The sequence below is a fragment of the Haplochromis burtoni genome, unplaced genomic scaffold (genome assembly GCF_018398535.1).
Source record: "Haplochromis burtoni strain Fernald_Lab_line unplaced genomic scaffold, NCSU_Asbu1 Contig_21, whole genome shotgun sequence".
Classification (NCBI taxonomy): Eukaryota; Metazoa; Chordata; class Actinopteri; order Cichliformes; family Cichlidae; genus Haplochromis; species Haplochromis burtoni.
Genome location: NW_024582382.1, coordinates 2846407 through 2870330, shown reverse-complemented (window position 1 = coordinate 2870330; position 23924 = coordinate 2846407). Strand labels below are relative to the sequence as shown.

Genomic DNA, 23924 nt, shown 5'->3' with positions numbered 1-23924 from the left:
CCTGCCAACTAAACTTGGAAATGACTGCTTGGAATGACTGTTTTTTTTGGTTGATGTGGATCACGAATTGTAGCCTACAGACGATTTTACGACACAACCCGATAATAATGGGCTGTCACGGCTTGTAATTAGCGCTATTGCACATCGCTCTCTCTTTCTCCCATTGGCTCTCTCCCTTCTCTCGCTCTCTCCCCCAATTCACATGCTCATAGGGTCCTTTGCGTTGTCTTTCTCCCACTCTCTCTGTCTCTGACGGCTTTGTGGAGTGGAGCAGCCTCAGAGGTGTGTGACACCCTCCAGCGCAGCCAGGGGCACAGCTTCGGTGATGCTCTCCAACTATTTACTACGTACTATAAGCGACCCTTTGGGTGTCTGAACTGCTTTTTCCACAACAATCGTTTTGCTGTTGTTGTTAAAGGAAAGAAAAAAGTACAGAGTGGCATATTGTTTTTACGCATGGAGGTTGGAATCAGCCTTTTCTCGATTACGCATGGCTGTATCTCATCTCCTTGGAAGATGCTTGCGAGTTTGTGAGAGCGCGCCAGGGCGTCAAGCAGGGCGGAATAAGTGAGCAATGATGCGGGGCACTGAGCTGCTGCTCGGTTACTTTCTGGTGAAAGTTATGGTGTGCGATGCGGAGGGCGAACCCGGTCAAACTATCGATGACTATATTATACCCGGATTTAACGACTCAATGGAGGCTGAGATTGGAGTCACGGAGACCCCACACGTGGAGGACAAGTGCCGTGGCTACTACGACGTGATGGGCCAGTGGGATCCGCCGTTCGTGTGCAGGACGGGCAGCTACCTGTACTGCTGCGGCACCTGTGGCTTCAGGTTCTGCTGCGCGTTTAAAAGCTCCCGACTGGACCAGACCACCTGTAAGAACTACGACACCCCACCGTGGATGATGACAGGGCGACCTCCGCCAAAAGTGGACGTAGCGCTCGAGTCCGCGAAGGATAAAACCAACCTCATTGTTTATGTCATATGCGGGGTCGTGGCCATTATGGCACTGATAGGGATTTTCACCAAGCTTGGTTTGGAAAAGACGCAGCGTCCACACAGAGAAAACATGTCAAGGTGAGCTACAAATGTAATAACTTTTGGTTCTGCTGGATTACAGTTTCTGACTTTTTTTTTTTTTTTAATCTGTCTAAATATTTAAAAGCCCCCAAGTTAGACAAATTCCGTCAGTGTGGAAATAATGTTCCAACTTTATATCAAGAACGAGTCAAAGCAACAGGTTGTTTTATTTTTATATGGACATTGATTGTGTTTAAACACACGCTAAATGAGTCTTATCAACCCGAGGTAGCGCACGGACTTTAGAAACATCTTCCTCATTCTTAAGTCTGTAAATGTTATAAAGCAGAATGGTCTTAGCTGAATGTTAGCTTTTTGGTCTTTATCTATAGCGAGATTGAAGATGGTAAATACAAAAAAATGGATATAACCTATATTGGGTTTGGAAAACTAGGTCTCTGCCTATTTTCAGTACATTACAACTGAAACCAAGCCGGTGACCTATAATGGGACTTATGGCTTGCATCATTATTTGCTTGCAGTATTTACAGCTTTTCAATCAAACATAAACACATGCAGGGCTGATGCTCTATATATACTCACAGTGATTTTGCACTAAAGGAAGAACGACCTTCTGAGAGACTTAAGGAGCAGTCCAGGATATCACCATCAGCGAACCGCTTGTGTCTGTTTACACCTATGTTTGTTGATGACTTTTCAACACAAATGTATCCCATTAAATCTATGTTTGGAGTTTTATTAGAAGTACACTCTTGACTTACAGCTATAAAGGTAATCTGTAAGCCTCAACTGAATCAATCCTTCTACCCAATTTGTAGAAATTTCCTTAAAGAGAACAATAGGAAAGAGGTGAGGTCATAGTAACCTTTACTAAATTCTGATTGAGAATGAGTCTAAGTGGATTTTACTGTAAGATTTAATACAATTCACAATTTTTTTTTCATGCGCCATAGTTGCAAGAGGCAGACCACCCTAAAAACATAGTGACTCCATTCATGAGTATAGCTATTTAAAAGAAATTAGGAAAAAAAACCTCAATGCCTCAATTAGTCAAATTCCATGCATGTGTAGAGCTCGTAAAATCTCAAGTATTTTTTTTAACAACAACGTAATCTTCACTTTATCTCCCACTACAAGTGTGCTTGTGTATCTGTCTGCAAAGACCCTGTCCTCTGCCTGTATGTTTGACAGCTACAAAGGCAGCGCTAGTATTCTTTTCACTTTGTGAGTCTATTTGTGTATTCATGGCAAAACATGGTCCTGGAGACTGCAGCAGGAACTACCACAAGAGTTGTGAGAAGTGTGAGATGTGTTTGAGGACAGAATTGCTGATGTGAAAACATCACATCCATAAATATCATCAAGGTTTAGAGGTTTGTAGTTAAAATTAAACTAGGTGTATAACGATTCTCCAAGCCAACAGCTGTAGAGAGTAAGGTGCATTTAGTTTAATTTAATGGAGAGCAGCAGATATTTTCTGTTAAGACCTCCCTCACATCTATCAGTGCAGCATGTGTTTGTTTACAATAAAATGACACAAATAGTTCTGTTATTTTCAAGAATGAAAAAAAAAATCAAGATAGAGAGAGAAGATCAAATCCCATCTCCTTTCTCACCTCTGCACAGCAGGGCGGTCACGCTGTGAAATGAGTGCGAATGTTACAGAAATAGTTAGATGCAACCCTCCCCAATACACTGCTGGAAAGGTGTGTGTGTGAAGATATTCGACCTTCTGACAAGCAGTGTTGACAACCTAACTCTGAGCCCTGATGACATCTGGTTTATGCCAAACAAGGACTAAGACTTAAAAGAGAAAAATTCTGCATGTGGGATGTAACGTGTGGAAGCTTTAAGGAGGCAAACATGGTCTAAAGATTTGCTTTCAAGATATGATCCAGTGTTTTAACTCTTCAAGAACTAAAAGTTGGAATGACTTAGCCTCAGTTATTTTTCAGTCTGTCTCTTGAGAGTAGTGTTGCAGATGTTTAGAAGAGCAACAATCACTGGCTGCAATATTTCTTAAAATTGCAGAAACAAAGCCTGCGACCTTAGTACTGTGAATTGTCTCCGGAAAAGTTGATGAAAACCATCTTTGCAACTTTAACCCCAAGTAGATTTGGCTATGGATTATATAACATGTTAAACAGATCTTTACTTATATTTTATTTTTGCACGTATTTCATGTATGTGTTCATATTCACATTCTTCATCTTTTCAGAGCTCTTGCACATGTGATCCGCCATCCTGCCTCAGAACATACAGACGACGCTGGACTCGGTCAGCACTATGAGAACATACAAACCAGACTCACAACTAACAGTTTCCGTAAGTAGCCGCATACATATCTACTTACATGCACATACATATCATAGGACCATACATATTTGGACAGAGACAATGTTTTTCTAATTTTGGTTCTGCACATTACCTCAGTGGATTTTAAATGAAACAACTCAGATGCAGTTGAAGGGCATTCTTTCAGTTTTATTTAGTGTATTGAACAAAAAGATGATATGAAATAAAAAATGTGAGGAACTAAAAGATTTTGAACACAATCCCTTCTTTTCAGGGGCTCAAAAGAAATTGGACAAATTAAATAACTGAAAATAAAATGTTCATTTCTAATACTTGGTTGAAAACCCTTTGTTGCCAATGACAACCTGAAGTCTTGATCTCATGGCCCTGCCAGGCCTTTACTGTAGTGGCTTTCAGTTCCTCTTTGTTTGTGGGCTTTCTATCCAAAGTTTAGTCTTCAACAAGTGAAACACATGCTCCATTGGGTTAAGATCAGGTGACTGACTTGAATATTCAAGAATATTCCACTTCTTTGCTTTAAAAAACTCCCGGGTTGCTTTGGCTTTATGTTTTGGGTCAGTCCATCTGTATTATGAAACACCACCCAATCAATTTGACTGCATTTAGTTGGATTTGAGCAGACAGTATGTTTCTGAGCACCTCAGAATTCATTTGGCTGCTTCTGTCCTGTGTCACATCATCAATAAACACTAGTGTCCCAGTGCCACTGGCAGCCATGCACGCCCAAACCATCACACTGCCTCTGCAGTATTTTACTGTTCCACACCTTCTAGAGGTTGATCTTGGTTTCTAAGAATGTTTTTCCAGAGCCGTGCTGGCTTTTTAATATATATATATTTTAATATTTTAATTTTTAATTTTTTTTTTTAGGAAAGTCCAATCTGGGTTTTCTATTCTTCAGGTTTATAAGTGGCTTCTACCTGACAGTAAACCCTCTGTATTTTCTGTTCATGATAAACTTGGATATCGATATGCCTATCCTCTGGAGAATGTTGTTCTCTTGGTTGGCTGTTGTAAAGGAGTTTCTCTTCACAACAATCTACCATTGTTGTATTCTGTGGACGTCCAGGTCTTTTGAGTTCACCAGTGCTCTCTTAGATTTCCATCCATCCATTCGCTTCCGCTTATCCTTTTCAGGGTCGCGGGGGCGCTGGAGCCTATCCCAGCTGTCATAGGGCGAAAGGCGGGGTACAACCTGGACAGGTCGCCAGTCTGTCGCAGGGCTAACACATAGGGACAGACAACCATTCACACTCACATTCACTCACACATTCACACCTAGTGGCAATTTGAATTAACCTATCCCCACAAGCTGCATGTCTTTGGACGATGGGAGGAAGCCGGAGTACCCGGAGAGAACCCACGCAAACACGGGGAGAACATGCAAACTCCACACAGAAAGACCCCGGCCTGATGGTGCAATTGAACTCAGGACCTTCTTGCTGTGCGGCACCTTAGATTTGTCCACTCCTAATACAGTAGCAATTTGTCAGATGGGTTTTTTCTGTTTTCGCAGCTCAAGGATGGCTTGTCTCACTTTGCATGGAGAGCTCCTTTGACTGCATCTTGTCTGTTCACAGCAAAATTTTCCAAATGCAAGCACCACACCTCAAATCAACTCCAGGCTTTTTATCTGCTCAATTGATAATGACATAAAAAAAGGAGTTGCCCACACCTGCCTATGAAATAGCCTTTGAGTCAACTGTCCAAGTACTTTGGTCCCTGTAAAAAGAGGGTGGCACAAGTTAAGGAGCTAAAACTCCTAAAACCTTCATCCAATTTCAAAAGCGGATACCTCCAAAGGAAAGCTAAGAGTCTACAAATTATGTACATGTCCATTATATACTATAATTGAAATATGTTTCAGTAAACAGTTAAAAAAAAATTAATTTGTGTCAGTGTCAGTATCTGAGCACACAGGATGGATGGGTAATATCTGTTAACTCATGTTGCCATCATAAGCTTTTAATTCTGGTAAATTCCCACTTTCAGCGACTCTAATTGCTTTGTACCACAAAGCTCACCCTCGAAGGTCTTAACTGTTTCAAATACAAATATGATACTGTTAGCTTTGTATGTTTTTTGTTTTCTTTTTGGCCTAAATGTGCGGAACCGGAAATATCGGAAGCAGGGGGGAAAAAAATCCCATATCCTCAAACCTGGCGAACATATTAGTCATACCCTCATACTGACAACCTTGAGCTCTTCCGTTGCCAAAACATATTGTATGCCACGGCCATTATATTGCACCGTGATTCTTTCATTCGTCAGCACCAACGCCTACACACACCCACAAATGCACACAGACAGAAAGGAGTTCTTATTAATGCTAACCTGCTTACTGCCAACCTACTTTCTGCCTCAACAGCTACAGCCAGTAAAGGTCTCTTTGCACCCCCACGCCCCAACGAGATGGATAATTATGGCAAATGCCATTGTAATAAAAAAGGTTTTACAGACACAGTCAAACAGCACTCATTTTTGAAAAGCTGCTACAGCCAGACATCTGACTTTTAAAAAGTAAATTCCAAACTCTTAACTTAGGATAAACACTGACATGATACTGATTAGGTCCAATATTATACAGTATATACTGGGAAGTATGAGTTAGAGGTAAAAGAAATAACATGATTTAAGCTAAGTTCTGATTCAAATAAAGTATGGAGCAAAGAAATGAGAATGAGGGATGCTCTGCCATTTTATGGTAAATGGTTCTCTTAATTTAAAAAAAAAAATTCAGGTGGAAATAAAAATCACCAGTTTGTTAATTTATCATTAATGAGGCCCAGACACTTGCACTTTCTCAGTAGAATTTACGGGAGCAAATAGTGCACCCTTATTATTTTGCAAGGGTTTCTAATTAGTGAAAACATGAATTCTGTGATTAGAAAGAAAATCTTTTAGGTCTTAGCACATACTTGTCAACTTTAAGATGTTGAGACATAAATCCAAGATGATCACAGATGAGTGATGAATAGTAATAAATGTTCTCATCCATGTTTAGATGACAAACAGAGAGAGGGTCTGGAGGACTTTACAAGCACCAGTTAAATCTCTTTAAATCTCTGTAAAGCCTCAACTACAAAATAAATGCCAGAAAATTCTCCTTTTTAAACTAGAGTGCTTACTGAACCTTATGAAAAAATATATAATATATTATGCTACATATGGCATTTTTGTGCAATTTATTGCTTTATAATGTGTTGTGCAATTTATTTCATTTTTTTGTGAAAAAAAAATCACATTGTTGATTGTAGACATTGCAAAAACTTACAAAAAACTAATGTATCAAACATAATACACTTGGCATTACAGAGTTAAAATATAGTATAATAGCAGCAATCAGGTGTATTAAAAGGCTGAAGAAATGTTATGCAATCACACCTAACAATCATGCTAATTATGGCTAACACAAGGCCGCTGTGCGTGATGTGTCACGTACAAGTGTATTTTTATACATCAGTGCATTCATACAATTTCAAGGCAGAAGGGGATTTTTGAAACTGAAGTGAGATGTCTGCATTCACAGGACAGATAACTAACCAAACAAACAAAACAAAACAAAGAAACAACAAAAGCGCTAATACGATTTGTGTTTATTCAGTTAATCTCTACTTTTTAACTATATTGAGGAGAAGACGGTTGCAGCTTTTATTTTGTGACCTTGCACATGCCATTTCAGAGCACAGCAGCTTAGAAATTTATGACAAGGACTCTGTGTAATTGAGGTGGCAACAGAAGAGTCATGATTGTTTTCTTGACAGCAAACCCTGGAAGGTTACATGAGGTGAGGTGGTATTTTTTGACACATGTACCCATCTTGTACAGCTGTGGTTTCTAGTGGCATGCCCAAGCCACTGTATTTTACAGATAGAGGTGTAAATCTCCGTAGGATACCCGTCTTTATCTGCTGCCTGTCAAAGATAATAGAAATCTGTTAAACTGGGCTATGAGCTCTTATTCTCCTTAAGACACCAGCAACACTGTCTTTATGACAAGGGCTTCTTTGGCTACCGGGACTATCATATCTTTGTCCTGCTGGACATCCAAGTACATGGGGGTAATTGTGAAGAGTGGCCTCTTTTTACTCCAGGCAGTCAGCCAGTGAGAACAAAGTCTCCACTCAGTGCCAACACTCCACTGGTGCATGACAGCCCATTTCCTCATTTTCAGATAGAAATGTATTTCAGCAGCATTACTTATGACAGCAGCTGAGAAACAGCTACCAAATGTAGAGTGTACCTATAGTTATATTTCCGCCTGCCACATGCTGTACTCTGAAACTCGTAGAGAAGGCTCAAAGAAGATGATTACTATGTGACTACATAGTGACCTGAAAAATTATTTGGATGGTGAGAGAAAGTTCAGTTGTGGATTCTCACTTATAGCTGACTGGCCAATACTCTGAGGAGCGTTGCCATTATGAGATTAATATGAGCTTAATATGATCTTAAAGTGCAGAATCTAAAGTACACATGATGGGGTAAACCATTATATTGTAATAACTGTTGAGGAATTATTTCTTTATTTATATAATTGTTTTTATATAATATAATAATTTATCATGAATCCTTTGCAGCCAGTGATTGCATAAAATCTGGTGTTGTTTTCAAGGATTTTACTTTGGATTTCTCTGCAGACCATTAACAAATATTACATTTCCTGGCCTTGAATCTTTCAGGTTGCTTCTGCAGTATATTTTGGGTTCCTCATTCGTACTGTGACACACATTCCAGTCAACTTTACTGCATCCGGCAAAAATAATAGCTTTTCAGAGCATTTCCAAATTCATGGAGCTGCACCTGTCTTCCATCGCATCAGTAAACACCTGTGACTCACTGGCATAGGAAACTATACATAGCCATGCATCACGTAGTCCGTTTTCCATATTTTTCCCCTAGTTTCTGTACAGGTTGATCTTTGCTGCATCTGTCCTAAGAATGTTGCTTCAGAGTTTTGCAGACGTTTATGCACATTTTATTTACTGAGTTTAATCTGGATTTTCTTGAGAATTATGAAATGTTCTTGCAACGTGGGGTGAGTCCTCTGTATTGGCACTCATAAAGTCATCTCTTTATAGTAGAGTCAAATACAGTGAGTCTTCTTTGCTGTGTCTTTTCTTTACAATGGAAAGGATTCCACACTTACTTACTTACTTACGTACCAGTCTCTGTGTGAATCTCTTGTTTATGTTGCTGAGCTCAGTTTTTTTTTTCAATAACAAATTATTACATTCAAATTGATTGTTGGAGATTCAATAAAAAATATAAGCGAGGAAGCCCTGAAAAACACGAGCGGTTATAATTTGCAGTAAGCAAACTTTTTTTTGTAAAAAGTTTGTTTTACAACTTTTATTGTAAAAGAAATCTCTTTAAGATACAAAAACCATTCCTAAATTAAATTAATGTTAGAACACACTTCAGTTGTAAAACATCACCAGTTTTCACAGGTACACTGGTGGATAGGATGTCCCAAGTATACTCTAGAACTTATCAGTCTCTGTGTGTATCCAGGCTGTCTTAATTGCTTTTGTCTTTTGATGTAATCCCAGACTGATTCCATGATGTTGAGCTCAGGCGTTGTGTGGGCCATACCATCTGCTGCAGCACTCCTTGTCCTTGTCGTCACTGAATATAGAGCTTCATAATTTTGGCTGTGGGTTTGTGGTTGGTGCTGTCTTGATGCAAAATGCAGTTGGGACCAATAAAATGTTTCTCTGATTACATAATATGATACCTAAACTTCCTCAACCTTTTGCACAGCACTATATGTACTTAAATGTTAAGAAAACTAACAAAAGTTAACTAACTTTTAACTTCACCATGTTTTCAATATCTGAGTTTGTAAAAAGTTTTTTAATGCCTTTAGTTAAAAAAACAAAACAAAAAAAAACAATGAAGCTTTGTACACTAAGTAATCCTCACTTAATAATTATCAGACTAAACCATACTCGTTGGCCAATTTATTAGGTCAGTCTTCTTAGTATTGGACCCCCTTTTGCCTTCACAACTGCTTTATTCTTCTTGGCACATACTCAACAAGGTGCTGGAAACATTCCTCAGTGATTCTGGTCTATATTAACATGACGGCATCCCACAGTTGCTGCAAATTTGTCAGCTGCATATTTATGATGCAAATCTCCCACTCCATCATATCCCAAAGGTGCTCTTTTAAAGATTTCGTTAAGCACAGTTAACTCATTGTCATGCTCAATAAACCAGTTTGAGGTGATCTGAGCTTTGTAATATGAAGTATTATCCTGCTGGAACATGGGTACACGGTGGTCATAAAGGGATTGGCACGGTCAGCAGCAATACTGAAATAGGCTGTGGCATTTACATGTTGTTCCGTCGGTACTAAGGGGCCAAAACTACACCAAGAAAATATGTCCTATACCATTACTCCACCAGCAGCAGACTGAACTATTGATATGAGGCATGGTGAATCAATGTTTGACTGGTAGTTACACTAAATTCTGATCCTGCCATTCAAATCTCACAATAGCAATCAAGATTCATCATATATCAGGCAACATTTTCCCATCTTCTGTTGTTCAGTTTTGATGATCCTGTGTGAATTGTAGCCTCAGTTTCCTGTTCTTAACTGACCATTTCCAGTGTGGTTCTCTGCTGCTGCAGCTTATCCACTTCAATGTTCAACATTTGTGTTGTGCGGTTAGAAGTGCTCTTCTGCATCTTGGTTGTAATGATTGGCATATGAGCTGCTGTTTGGAGGTCAGGTTGTACTCACAGTATCTACATGCCTAAATGAAAACTGCTGCTCAAATTTGATCAAGTAATTTACACAAATGTTTAAATACATAAACTGAAATAAATATATAAATGTGTTTGGTAATTCAAATTTTCATAAATCTGGTAGAAACGTCAAGATATTCAATCAGAAAGAAATTAATATTTTCATTACCAACTTGAAAGTAGGGTGCCTGTAAATAAGAGCAAAAACTTCTCCTTGTACCATTTATTCCGGGGCATACAGCTCCCAAAATACTCTCTTAAATCTTTTATGAGTTCCAGGGAGGTGTCTGTGTCTGGAGTGTTAACTCACTTATTTCCCGCATCAACCATTGAGTCTTTAACCTTACAACTCTTCAGAAGTGGCCTACTTTCCACCAGCAGCTGACACAGAAGCCGTGACTACAACAACAGTGCAAGCTCAAATGGCACTCAATCAGAGTAAAATATGCAATAAAGAGGAAGATAATCAATAGTACACACCAGTACATCAGTTTAATGATGCTGAGTTTGGAATCCTGAAAAAGAAATCAGATGCTAAAAAAAAAAATCAGCTCCCAGTTTCAATTTTAGTGTCCATTTTTCAAGAGGAAATTTGATATACTCGAGACCTCCAGACACGGAAAAGATCAAATGTTTATGACAAATGTTGAAATGACAGTTTTACCAAAGCATTCAGAGTATGGGAATTAAAATATTTACTCTCAGTGGTCTCTGCCTTTAAGCAGATACCTAGACTTTGACCTTGGCTGGAGTATCAGATAAACAGAAGTCAGGTGAAACAGCTCAAATGGTATCACTTACAAACTTGCCTGAGACTGTGGCCCAACAAATGAGGGCATGGACAGTTTTCCACAGATAATAGCTTATCCAAAAGAAAATTGCACTACATGGAACTATATTTAATTGAGGAATGTCATTTAACATGTATGTCAAAGAGTAAACCGATTGCTTTTATTAAAAGTACAGTAACTTCTGGGTATGAAAGCAAAAGTTCTAATCCATGAGATTTAACAAGATCAGGCTGAATGAGAGCCTCTGTGGCTGGCCCACTTACAACAACTGTATGAAACTGAAACAGGTCAATAAGCTCAGAAAAAAAGTATGACAGCAATTTAAACCAGACAGATTTAATGTAGGGATTTGATTAAATGTATTAACGTTTTGACTATTTTTAACAGCAGTGACTATGTGGCTGGACTTTCTTCCACTGTTTCACTGTTTTCTCTTCATGACCAAACCAGGTCTTGGTGACGTTAAAGGTAGCAGGAAGCATGGCACAGTCCGTTTAAAGCGTTTATACTCCATCAATCCATAGAGACCGAGAGAATATTTATTTGCATATATGGACAACTATGAATTATGAAGCATGTACATGAAGCATGTGGACAGACAAAACAAGACACAAACTACAGGATGGCCATTATACTGTAGTTTTACTTTAACACCAGGGTCTCATGATGTAATAATACCTGCTAAGCCCATGAAAAAACATTTTTTTAAAAAGAACACCTTGGGGGAAAAATTTATTCCGGTTATTAAAACAACTTGAAACGGGACCATCTGGTGTTTTCAGTTTTCAAGGTAGGGGAGACAAATATAAATAAATACATAAATGCATACATACATAAATAATCTGCCTCGTAGGATTTTAAGGTGCAAAAAACAAAGTCATGTCAGCTTGAAACAGGAACCCATCCATTCCTGCATCCATCTATCCATCCACCAGCTCCTCCCCAGGACCCTGAATTTGATAAGCAGAATTAATAGAGGAACATCCCGTAAAAATAAAATAGGCTAGTTGTTAAGCTGGCCCGAGATAGTGAATAACTGAAACAGGACCAGGTTTCTGTCTTGTAGAACCTTTTCTTCCTCCCCTTATTTTACAGATGGTCAATATGGTTGTCTTCACTTGGACAATGGTATTTGAGACCTCGTGCTCTTTTGTGATGTGTTTGAGAGCCTGTCATTTGAGTCATCACACAGAACAGTGGTTTCTTTTTTCTTTTACCAAGAAAAGATAATTTTAACGGCATCTACAATGTTGGCTGCCGACAGCTTCGCAGTCCTCCCTCCTACCTACATCCTCACCCTCACCACCAACACTGATGTTTTCCGTTTTCACGTCTTCAGGACCAGTCCATGATTGATCATGTTCCATTGTGTATTTCTATTCAGGGACAGTTTTACTGCACCAGCAGTGTGTTTGGAGTCATTGGCATGGTGAAAAGTGAAGAAACTGCATCAGATCTTTTCCAAATGGTAATATATGATGGATCAAAATCTGATGATAGTTTTCTGCGTTCATAATTCCAACATATCCCCAACAGCTAAACCTTGACAGAGCCTCCACCGCAGCTGCAGACGCTCACTGTTGTACGTCTCTCCTGACTTGTTTTGTACACTTTGAAAAAAACAAAGTCATGTCAGCTTGGAACAGGAACCCATATATCCATCCATAGGCTCTAGCCCTCCTATGACCCCAAATTTGAGAAGATTGGTACATTTGGATTCATCACTCTGTTAGACTTGTCACCACTAATGTTTTGACCTCCACTTTTTCAGTTTCCTTAAAAATATTGAGGACATACTATACAGGAAATTACTTGTTTCTTCCTTGCAACAGGCTGCTGATAAAAAAGTGCCAAACGACTGAAAGAAAAGACCATTTAAAATTCTTTGCTAAGTTATCTGCTATGGACACATTCAATACTATGTCATCTCTTGACTTAGGTGTCTTTCTTATGCCTGAATGATTCATAAGTCAGTGTTAACTGGCTTCACTAACAGTAAAAACAGTGATTTGAAAATGAGCAGGTACAAGGACTGGACTGTCAACTCGCATCTCTACTGAAGTCTCCTGCTCAGACCATGACCTTAAACCTCTAATTCATAGGTTGAGGGTCACATATTGATTTGTATTGATTTGTTTCCACTGACTTTATTGGACTCTTATGTCATGCTGTCATCCTGATGCTCATTTTGTTGAAAAATTTGACCACACTGACAAAGACAAAAACGGAAATATAACTGTTTCCTGTTTCAATTAGCTTTGCAAGTACAAAATATTGTTTTTTTGTTACCTTTTGCCTTTTTGAATATTTTTAGTTAACTAAAAACTTTTTTTACAACTAGTTTTAATTTTTTTAGTTCTGTTTTAGTGAACTACTGTAAAATGTCCTTGATCACAGATGATCTTTAGTTTTTATTGAACTGAATAAGTTAAGTCCCAGGAAAGGAAAGCTTGATATAAAGATATTTTTATAATATAACGACCACTGTGGCACCACTAATCCTTTGCTATTTAAAATCCCCAAATCTGTTCGTACTAATTATACCCTCCCCTTGTCTATGGTGAAGTATCTGTTGCAGCTGTCCTCTGCATCATTTCATGAGACAGCATTGATAATTTGAGACTTTCTGAATTAATTAGCACAGTAATAAAGTTTCTTGCTGACCAGTGGGGAATAGGAGCCTAATTAACCCATTTTCTGTATTAATGATCTGTTTTTATGAGATGTATTCTAGACCAATGGGGCTAAAGGAATCATTGCATTTTAAACTTTGTAAACTTAAATAAATATAATAAACAAACATTTAATTAAAACTGTCCACAACATGTACAACCATAAGCATGTTGATATCTCTACTCAGATTCAACACAGCACACAGCGCAGTCCTCAAACAGCCGACTGTGAATTGGTACGTTCTCCAATCTAAAGTAGGAGTAGACACTCTGAACATCTGTTTGCTCTGTCATGCCAGTAGGCAGGGGGCCAGTCTATCTGCTGTGCACCCCTTAATTTAGCAGATGTCTACTATACGATTAGGATGGTTTTACAAAGAGCAGTTCAGCTCTACAGCTGGCTCCCCAAGAAAAGGCTACTTAAAGGAAAGTGACACTAGCAGGTCAAAGAAAACACTTCATGTTTTAGCCTATATGTTCACATCTGGACAGTTGATTTGTTTTTTGGAAGTTTGACATCACTGAACATCACTAGCTGACTGAGACACGACTAAATAAGTGAATAAAATACAAAAATTTCATTCATAAAACCTGAAGCATAAACTTTGTGGACAGACTATACCACACTGCAAACCATAAAGCTCAAAAAAGCACTGCGGAAACATGATCAAGTACCTGTTAAAGTAGCCATGCCCCTAACTCTAGTATCAAAATCACCCCCTCTAGTGTTGTTATGAAGGAAGAAGCTATCCATGGAGACGTGTCTGTGAAGGTTCTCAGTCAACCAGGTCATTGTAGTCTAAGGGGCTTGGAAAGAAAAGCATCTGGACTTCTTTAAGTTTCCTTGAAGACGTTTGACCTCTCATCTGAGAAGCTTCTTCAGTTCTAAGAGCAACTGGTGGAGAGTCCCAGATTTTAAACCCTATGGGAGTGTCCCCTGTTGATTCTCTACCTAATCACACAAGCCATGGCGCGAAAACGGGTGTGGGTCACAATCAGCCAAGTTTTCAGGTGAAACCTGGCCCCACCCTATCATGTGATTTACTGAGGTCAAATGGCCCAGGATGTGAGTGGGCGTTAAGGCGTCTGGGAAGGGATCTCATAACTGGATTATAGATGGCCGACAGTTGGTGTTGTAAGCCACCGCCTCTGTTCAAAGATGGTCGCTCACAGTGGACATAGATGGCTTCTTTCACTCCTCTTTTGGGGCTCTCCACCTGTTGCTCTTAGAACTGAAGAAGCTTCTTGGATTAGAGGTGAAACGTCTTCAAGGAAACTTAAAGAAGTCCAGACACTTTTCTTTCCAAGCTCCTTCGACTATCCATAGAGACCAAAACAAAGCACTTTTGGATTGAGCTGTCTGTCTGTAAGGACTAATTTGCTATTTATTTAATAGCATGGCCACTAGAGGAATTGCAGTTTCTAGTACTAGTACACTTGAATTAAACATACTCTGAAAAAACCCAACATTTGTAATTTCTGTTTCATATTTATGTCAAAATATGTCGAAAGAGCTAATGCGTGTAGCAAAAGCAAAGTTACTTATTATCAGTGATAAGATCAAACCTAGCCACTAGCCCGTCTTCAGTTAGCACAGAACACAAAAGCTAAGCTGCTAATAAAAACTTAAAAACCTGCACATCACTCCTGTTTTTGTTCCCCGACACTGATTCTAAATTTCATTTGACGCCAATATTGAAATTTTATTATTTACATGTAAATTACATCCATGGCAAGGCATCTTATTTTCCCAGCAGTTGGTCCTCTGTAAACACCTGATCAGGGTCTTTTGACTGTTTCACACACACTTGTTTTAAATCCAAAGTCAACCATACTTTTGAGGTTGTAGCGCCTCAACTTTAGATCAGCCCCCCTCAGCTAATCAGCTCACCTGAATCAGTAGTTCGTTTCCTTAATCTGTTCCATTATTGCATTAATTTTTGCCTATAGCTCAGAGCAAATGCATGTATGGAAGAATGAAGAAATGGAAGGCCGCATGATCGACTGCATGCTTGTAGAAATGTACATTTTTTAATGTCTATTTCATCCATGAAACTGTGTGTTTTGAAAACTGCTACAGTAATAAAGCTATTGTGTTATTATGACTCATTTTAAATTTGTTGACATCTTGCTTACAAATGCACTTAAAGAGGAAACTGTAATTCAGTTTCTGCATTAATAACTATTGATTGCCCTTCTTTAGAGAGCAACCAGATGAACAATGCAGCTCATGTACCAACTCTGGTAAGTCAGCCATATCCAGGTGTGGGACCAATAATCAGCCCATATGAGGACCCAAAGGATCTCAACAAGTACACCACACTCAAGGCTGTGGGTAAGAGGTTGTTTATCACAAACCAAAAAAACATATGGTGAAAAAGCACTTGAAATTCATTGTTTGATTTTATTAGGTAGGATCTTACATCAGATATAAATGAAATTTGCATAATTAATGAGGATTTCCCTGGATCTATAATGAGTGTCAGGGTGAGTGAGCTGAAACAATCTGTCATATGAGTAACCATGAGGGCAAGTTCAGAAGTTAATGAGGCAAAGATTTTGGATGAAAATCTTCATTAAATATTCTTTGGCATTTCAATAAAATTGGTGTTAAAAGTTGCTCATATCAACAGACAGAAAAGAGTAAGATGACATCTCTCTCTTTTTAGTTTAACATCAACAATTTATCTAATACATCTAGCTTTTCTTATTTGATTATTATCTACATGCCAAGGATACTACTTACATAATACAGCGGTAAAACTTTACAAGTGCTTTTTTGTTATTATAAAGGAGAATAGTTGGTTTGAATCTCTATCAAGTCTCTTGCTGTCAGAAATCCTTGTGATTTAATCCACCGTCCATCAATGCCAACAGCGAGGGGAACTGAAAGATTATTTATAGAAGCAAGTTTGTTGTTCTTCTCATGGGCTAATTTTGGAAAGTCTACAGCCAGTTCCTGGACAAGCAGCACTTTAAACAAGAAATTATAGAAGCTGTCAAAATAGTACTACTTAGAAACGTGGCTAAAAATATCTTTTTAAATATCTTTTGACATGCTTTTAATGTCAGGGTAAAGAAAAGAAAATCACTTCTCAGTTCCACTTTAAGTAACAATATTGTAGTGGTATGTATTTAGCAAGTATCTTTTATTGTTCGATTGGTGTGTTCATATATCCTCAAGAGCAATAAACTCCAACTTCAAAACCTCAGTTTTGAAATGTATTGTTCCCACTGTATTATATTAACCTTATCAGTAATCTGAATGAACTATAGTTAACCAACTACTTATCACATTGATTACTGAAGGAAAAAATAATTCCAAACAAATAGTCCTAATTTGACCCGATCACATCCAAGTCTCTAGTGATGGTATTTGTAGATCTGTGCATAATTCTATTAACACAGAAGTGCAATGCTTTATTTAGATTCCATTGAAATCAATTGGCTCTGTTTGACGGACCTGAGCATGGGAGAGATGACAGCTATCAGCATGCGTGAAACGAGGTCCAATCATTGCTCGCAGTCTTTGTGATGGCACAAGCAGCTGATGCTTCTTCGCCGCTAATCCACTGAAGTGCCGTCAAACTAAGTTATCATTAGGGAGCAAATCTTAGCAAATGAGAGCAGGAACAGGAGACAATCAAGAGCAATCAAAACAAAAATGAATGAGGGGATGGTGATGTGATGCATCTTGTGTGCACACAAGAGGCTCTGTGGTCCGAATATATGAGCTATACCAAAAATGATTTGTGCTTCACTGGTGCAAGGATATGCTTGTGTGTGTGTCCGTGCCAATTACAGCATCACTTTTGCCAAATCAAAGATCTCTTTCTGTATATATTTCTTGTTTTAGTAAAGAATGTCTAATATATGATGATGACACAAACGCACACACTTTTTGCTACAATAAATCTCTTGTTTATTTTTGTGTTTATTAGCGGAGAAAGCTAATGACAGCTTTCACAACAACCGTCGACAAGTGATTGAGATGACAGCCAAAGGTAGCCTTCCAATGGAAGGTGTGGATATGGAGCCAGAGCCGAGCAATCCTTACAGCCCTCCCAGACAGCTGTCAAAGCAGAATGGACACAAGTATAAAAGCTCCAAGAGCCACAGCTCCCAGTCACTGTACTACAGCGCCAGCAGTGCTCCCAGTCCAGGCGTGCTAAGATCCTGGGAAAGCAAGGACACACTGGGACTCCGACAGAGCTATGGCCCAAAGAAACTCTGCATCACAGAAAAGGAGCTGGACACCATTCGCTACATGCCTCCACAACCATACTATGTCACTAACAGCAAGACAGAAGTGACAGTATGAACGACTGCCTAATCGTCAGGCTTATAATGAGTCTGCAGACTCCAGATGTAGTTACAGGAAAGCAGTGTGAACTGTAGTATGTGGCTCTGTCTTTGTAATGGATAACATTTATGACACTGTCACGAGGTGAAGTGTACTTTGACAGGACTCTGTATCTAACACCGTGCCTCAGATGGGCACTGTAATGAATATTTTGTGTTTAATATTCACATAATCAAACTGCTAAAGTTACATAACTTATAGTACAGTGATGAGATGTGACACATTAAGTACTATCGCCAGTATCTACTGAAAGGACCTTAAAATAAAAGCGTATTATGTAACTTCTATTAAGAAAAAAACAAAAAAAAAGAGGTTTATGTTTATCTAATCAGAGTGGAATAGCCTGTGGTTGGTGGGATCTTTATGAAATGCTTCACTAGATAATGAATAGTGTTTAAAAATGTTGGGAACTGTTCATGTGTTAAGAGTACGGATTAATATCCAGTGGCAGTTGGACCAATTGCAGGGACCAGGGTTTGTATTTTCAGTCTATACTAATCTGTACCATACTCTGAATATGAGATAATCTAAAACCTCACATGAGACAAAATATCTCTAAAGTCCAACTTAAGGACTTATACACACAGGCACAGAAACCCTGGCAGCTGGAGTTTGCCAGAGAAAACTGTGTATTCCCCAACCAGCTGTTGACTGGTGAAATTGGTCGCAAAAAAGGATGCTGCTCTGGACACCTCTCTGCGAATGCTTTGACCTCTAGCCGATTGTTGCAGTTACCCGTATTTTGCATGAAATACACCGACTTGCCTGGAAACGATTACTATACTTTGAGCTGTAGTGAAATTTGAAAATGTCTGAAACTGGAAACGGATGATAATAACCTTCAAAGTTGAACCTTATTGCTGCAAAAAAAAAAGGTGTTTCAAGAGGCGCAACTTTTACTTTAAATGCGAAGGGTCTCCATTTAAAATTTGCATTGCTCTTTTCACAGTTTCACAGACAAGCCGGCATCTTCCGTGCAAACTACAGGATTTTAGTGCCAAATCAAAAACTTCTTTGTGGCAAATTCTACACTCGCAACAGCTAGCAACCTCTAGCAGCTTCATTTCCTCATCGCAAAATACAAACTTTTCCCTAGTAGCCAGGTGATCACTGTCTGATTTCAAGGCTTACATGAAAGAGGTTTTAGCAATTGATTTTATAGTGACTGCCAGCAACCGCTCACCAACCAGCTGGAGAACTTTTTTCCTAGCAAACGATGGGAGCCCTTTGGGACTGGGGCAAGATAATAGCTGTACTTATTTAAAAGGAAAAACAATCAGAAACAAGAGCACTCAGAGAGCGTAACTCCAGCTTGATCTGATTTTCACCAAAATTAAATTAGCTTGAGCTATTATTGGTATCTGCTATCAAACACCATTTGAACATGATATCTTGAAAATTGTGGATGCCAGACTGCCAAACATACCTTACATACTAGATCCCTTCACGGGGAGAATCAATCTGTTTCCAAAATCCCGTCTATTTTCAAAAGCTGTGTTTGTTGATAAAGCATAGATGAATCAGTTTGTAAAAGTGTTGATGTTTACTTAAATGACTTAAGACTCATTTAAATTTGACGTAGTTTCCCTTTTTAAAGTTGTGGTTGTCTTACTTTGAAAGAAAACCATGTCAGTACTGACGTACAACTTGGAGAAACATTCAGTAGCTGTGGCGTAATCAAACCAGTGTTGTCATGGTGTAATAGACCCTCATGCGGTATCAGTATGTGTGACTATCCTAGAAAATCTTGTACTTGAAAACCCAGCATTAGAGCGGAAACTGGTTTTATTCTTAGTAGTGTATTATGCTCCCAACAAAAGTAATTTAAATGTTTGCATTATAGTTGAACCTTTTGGGTTTTTTAACATGTTATTTTTGTGACTTAAATCCCAATTTTGACATTTAAAGAATGTACGTGGTATGGATAGTCTAAATACAAGTGATATTAGTTGACTGTTAGAGGCCAATAATAAATCAGAACGAATGTAAACTTCTTGTGAAGCAATGTAAGTGGGTGTTCAAAGGTGTTTTTGAACTACAATGAAATATTCCAAGTCAGGTCTGAATCAATAGGAACATTTTTGCCATGCACTGAATTTTTTTTTCTTTACCGTACATGGCAAAAGGTTTTTAATAAACAGGGTTTTCAGGTGCCGTTGATCATTTGTTACGCTGAATTCACAGCCAAGCAATACAAAAGGACATTCACGCCTGCCTCCATGCAAGTCTTACTCATGCATTTGACTATTTGAGGTAGCTGAGGACAGGGATGTTCTCAGAGCTGCCACACAAGTGGGAAGTGGGAACTGCTAGTGTAAAGATATATTTATGTCTTCTCGAGTCCACATCTTACCAAACAAAAAATATAACAAGGCCAGAAAACATGCATATTGTTGTGTTTTGGTAGTTGTTCGTATTGTCACACACTTCCAATCAAACTTTATGCACTATTTTCCAATACACATATCTAGTGGGCTGAACTAGCTTATCATGTCACCTAATTAATCAACTGTGTCAGCAATCACCTGATCTGATAATCACAGTATTCAAAGGTCAGTTGAGATTTTTAATCAATACTGAGTAGTCACAATCTTTGACTATTCTTGTTTCGTGAATGTTTTATTACCTCGTCAATACTGTTTAAATCACTTACTGTATATTTAACTACAGCACATCACATTTAATCATGAAGCTCTACTGTTATACTGCCAGTTAAAGCATAATGTGACCAATACACATCTGGACTGCAGCATTGGTAAAGATTAAAAGAACGCTCCTATGAACAGTGTTGTTCACAATGATAACTGCAATTTGTTTGATCGCTGTTTTTTCATTATCATAAGATGCATTTGAGTACCTATTTTATCTTTTATCTGTCATGTGTTATGTACAGTACAGGGTTACTTTGTTTTTAAAAAATGAACTTTTTCTTGAAGTGGTTAACATGTACTGGGAAGTTTCTGAGCAACTCGTTGAACGTTTTCCATATGTTATTTTTGTGTTGTGAACTGCAGTTCCCATGTTGTTGGTGCCCTGCAAAACCTCGAATCCAGTAATGTTTCACTGTGGTTCAAGGTTCATGACAGTGTCCTTGTATGTGCAACTGCTCTAATGTTCATACAAGATTTCTACAAGACAGCACATGTACAATAATCACCTGTAATTAGGCCTAAGTCACACACGCCTGGAGACCTGTCAGTGACCACCTGACAACCTGCTGTTACTGAAGGAAAATATTTATTCCCCGACCATTTGGTGAGTGGTTGTTGGATGTTTCTGACAGTCACTAGGTGAAATTGGTTACAAAGACTGCCTAGTCTGCAAATATTTGCCAACTAAAACTGTATGAAACTTGAAAAAGTGCACAGCAAATTAAAAACTGAAACGGAGTACTTTGCCTTCAAAGTAAAAGTTGTACCGGTTTTAGCCAATAGTCACAACTTTTACTCACTGAAAGTGAACAATTGGCAGACATTTGTAGATAAGTTGACATCTTCCTCCCACACTATGAGTGACCGCGGCAAACTGCTAGCAACCAAAAGCGACTCTCAACGACCTCCAGTGAGCGCTATCCTTCCTATCAATGGAAGGTTGCCAGAGGGTCATTGACTGGACTCTAGGCCTGTTCGACTGGGGCTTTAATAGACTTCACTAACATTCCAGGAACAAATGTAATAAAATTTACACATTAAACATTTTATAACTTGTTTTCTCATTGACTTTTTCTTTTGCAATAGGAAGACAGTCACCTGACATATGGTAGGGCCTACTGTGGCAGCACTAAAAGTGACGAGCACATAATCACAGAAACATTTCTAGAGCGCTCAGTTGACAGTAGCAGTTTTGGTGCTTTAAAAACATGCACACACTGTCACACATTGTGTCTTTTTGTTCCTAATTTATACTTGTCCCCTCTCTACACACACACACACACAAACACACACACACACACACACAAACACACACACACCCCTCTCAAACACCACACCAGATGGTATCATAACACAGAAGAACCTTTGAGCTATGTCAAAAGACCACTTTGATATCACACATTGCAGTTTTTGGGACCTTCTGTTAAAAATGCGCTCCAGCTGTACAGAAGTGAAGTGTGATTATAGTGTCAACATTAAAGTAATGTTTCATTTAAACTCTGCCTTGTGCTTACACATTCTTAAAACCTAGATGATTTGCTACTTTTGCTCCCAGTGAAACTGTATCTCTCAATTCATTAAGACATAATGCTGACATTGGATCCCTATGAGTTTGAAGGCATTTTTGAGACTCAAAATGTGGTTTTAGTGTCAGGGTTAAAATTAGGTTATGGTTAGATTTAGGCTGAGGTTTAGGATTAGGCATTCATTTTTGATGGTTATGGTTAGGTTAAGCTGCTAGGGAAAGCATTATGTCAATGAGATGTCCTCACTAAGATATGAAAATGTGTGTGTGTATATTAACTAAATAATATCAATAATATCAATATCAGTAAACTCATTTACGCCACGCCACAATTTCTACACTCTGTGCAAATAAATTTCTTTAACTGTGGCCTTTCCTACGCTCATGTGACACACTCATGCTCATCTTTCAAAACCTAGATAAGTAAAGGAGATGAATCAATTCAGCAAAGAACTAAGACCCAGGGCGTTATGTTTAACTCCACAGAGAGCCTGGGGCTTGTTGATAAGAGCACTGCATGATAGCATAAAAGGACAGAACAACTTAACAGAGAAAATATTTTGTTGTTTTTTCCTCTCTTATGTGTTTGGTAATAACTTTGCATTTAAATTAAAAAAACATACGTCTTTGGAAAAACATCTCCAAAACACATCAAAGTACCCAAACTATAGAGGGCTGATTGGAGACATATCCTTATACAGGGAGTGCAGAATTATTAGGCAAATGAGTATTTTGTCCACATCATCCTCTTCATGCATGTTGTCTTACTCCAAGCTGTATAGGCTCGAAAGCCTACTACCAATTAAGCATATTAGGTGATGTGCATCTCTGTAATGAGAAGGGGTGTGGTCTAATGACATCAACACCCTATATCAGGTGTGCATAATTATTAGGCAACGTCCTTTCCTTTGGCAAAATGGGTCAAAAGAAGGACTTGACAGGCTCAGAAAAGTCAAAAATAGTGAGATATCTTGCAGAGGGATGCAGCAGTCTCAAAATTGCAAAGCTTCTGAAGCGTGATCATCGAACAATCAAGCGTTTCATTCAAAATAGTCAACAGGGTCGCAAGAAGCGTGTGGAAAAACCAAGGCGCAAAATAACTGCCCATGAACTGAGAAAAGTCAAGCGTGCAGCTGCCAAGATGCCACTTGCCACCAGTTTGGCCATATTTCAGAGCTGCAACATCACTGGAGTGCCCAAAAGCACAAGGTGTGCAATACTCAGAGACATGGCCAAGGTAAGAAAGGCTGAAAGACGACCACCACTGAACAAGACACACAAGCTGAAACGTCAAGACTGGGCCAAGAAATATCTCAAGACTGGTTTTTCTAAGGTTTTATGGACTGATGAAATGAGAGTGAGTCTTGATGGGCCAGATGGATGGGCCCGTGGCTGGATTGGTAAAGGGCAGAGAGCTCCAGTCCGACTCAGACGCCAGCAAGGTGGAGGTGGAGTACTGGTTTGGGCTGGTATCATCAAAGATGAGCTTGTGGGGCCTTTTCGGGTTGAGGATGGAGTCAAGCTCAACTCCCAGTCCTACTGCCAGTTTCTGGAAGACACCTTCTTCAAGCAGTGGTACAGGAAGAAGTCTGCATCCTTCAAGAAAAACATGATTTTCATGCAGGACAATGCTCCATCACACGCGTCCAAGTACTCCACAGCGTGGCTGGCAAGAAAGGGTATAAAAGAAGAAAAACTAATGACATGGCCTCCTTGTTCACCTGATCTGAACCCCATTGAGAACCTGTGGTCCATCATCAAATGTGAGATTTACAAGGAGGGAAAACAGTACACCTCTCTGAAC

At 38.9% G+C, this 23924-nt stretch overlaps 1 protein-coding gene across 1 annotated transcript; it reads left to right on the top strand.

Moving 5' to 3' along the window:
- Positions 1-160: 160 nt before the first annotated feature.
- On the top strand, positions 161-22125 carry shisa9b (shisa family member 9b). Its single transcript, XM_005920245.3, has 4 exons — positions 161-1083; positions 3266-3372; positions 15785-15916; positions 17523-22125. The coding sequence occupies exons 1-4, from the start codon at positions 575-577 to the stop codon at positions 17900-17902; spliced, it is 1128 nt and encodes a 375-aa protein (XP_005920307.1). The 5' UTR covers positions 161-574; the 3' UTR covers positions 17903-22125.
- Positions 22126-23924: the final 1799 nt, after the last annotated feature.

What these genes read in the sequence shown, in the direction of transcription:
- shisa9b (XM_005920245.3), top strand. Translation starts at nt 575, where the DNA reads ATGATGCGGGGCACTGAGCTGCTGCTCGGTTACTTTCTGGTGAAAGTT. An exon ending in ACTCACAACTAACAGTTTCC is followed by an intron (nt 3,373 to 15,784) that starts GTAAGTAGCCGC and finishes GCCCTTCTTTAG; the next exon opens with AGAGCAACCAGATGAACAAT. An exon ending in CACCACACTCAAGGCTGTGG is followed by an intron (nt 15,917 to 17,522) that starts GTAAGAGGTTGT and finishes TGTGTTTATTAG; the next exon opens with CGGAGAAAGCTAATGACAGC.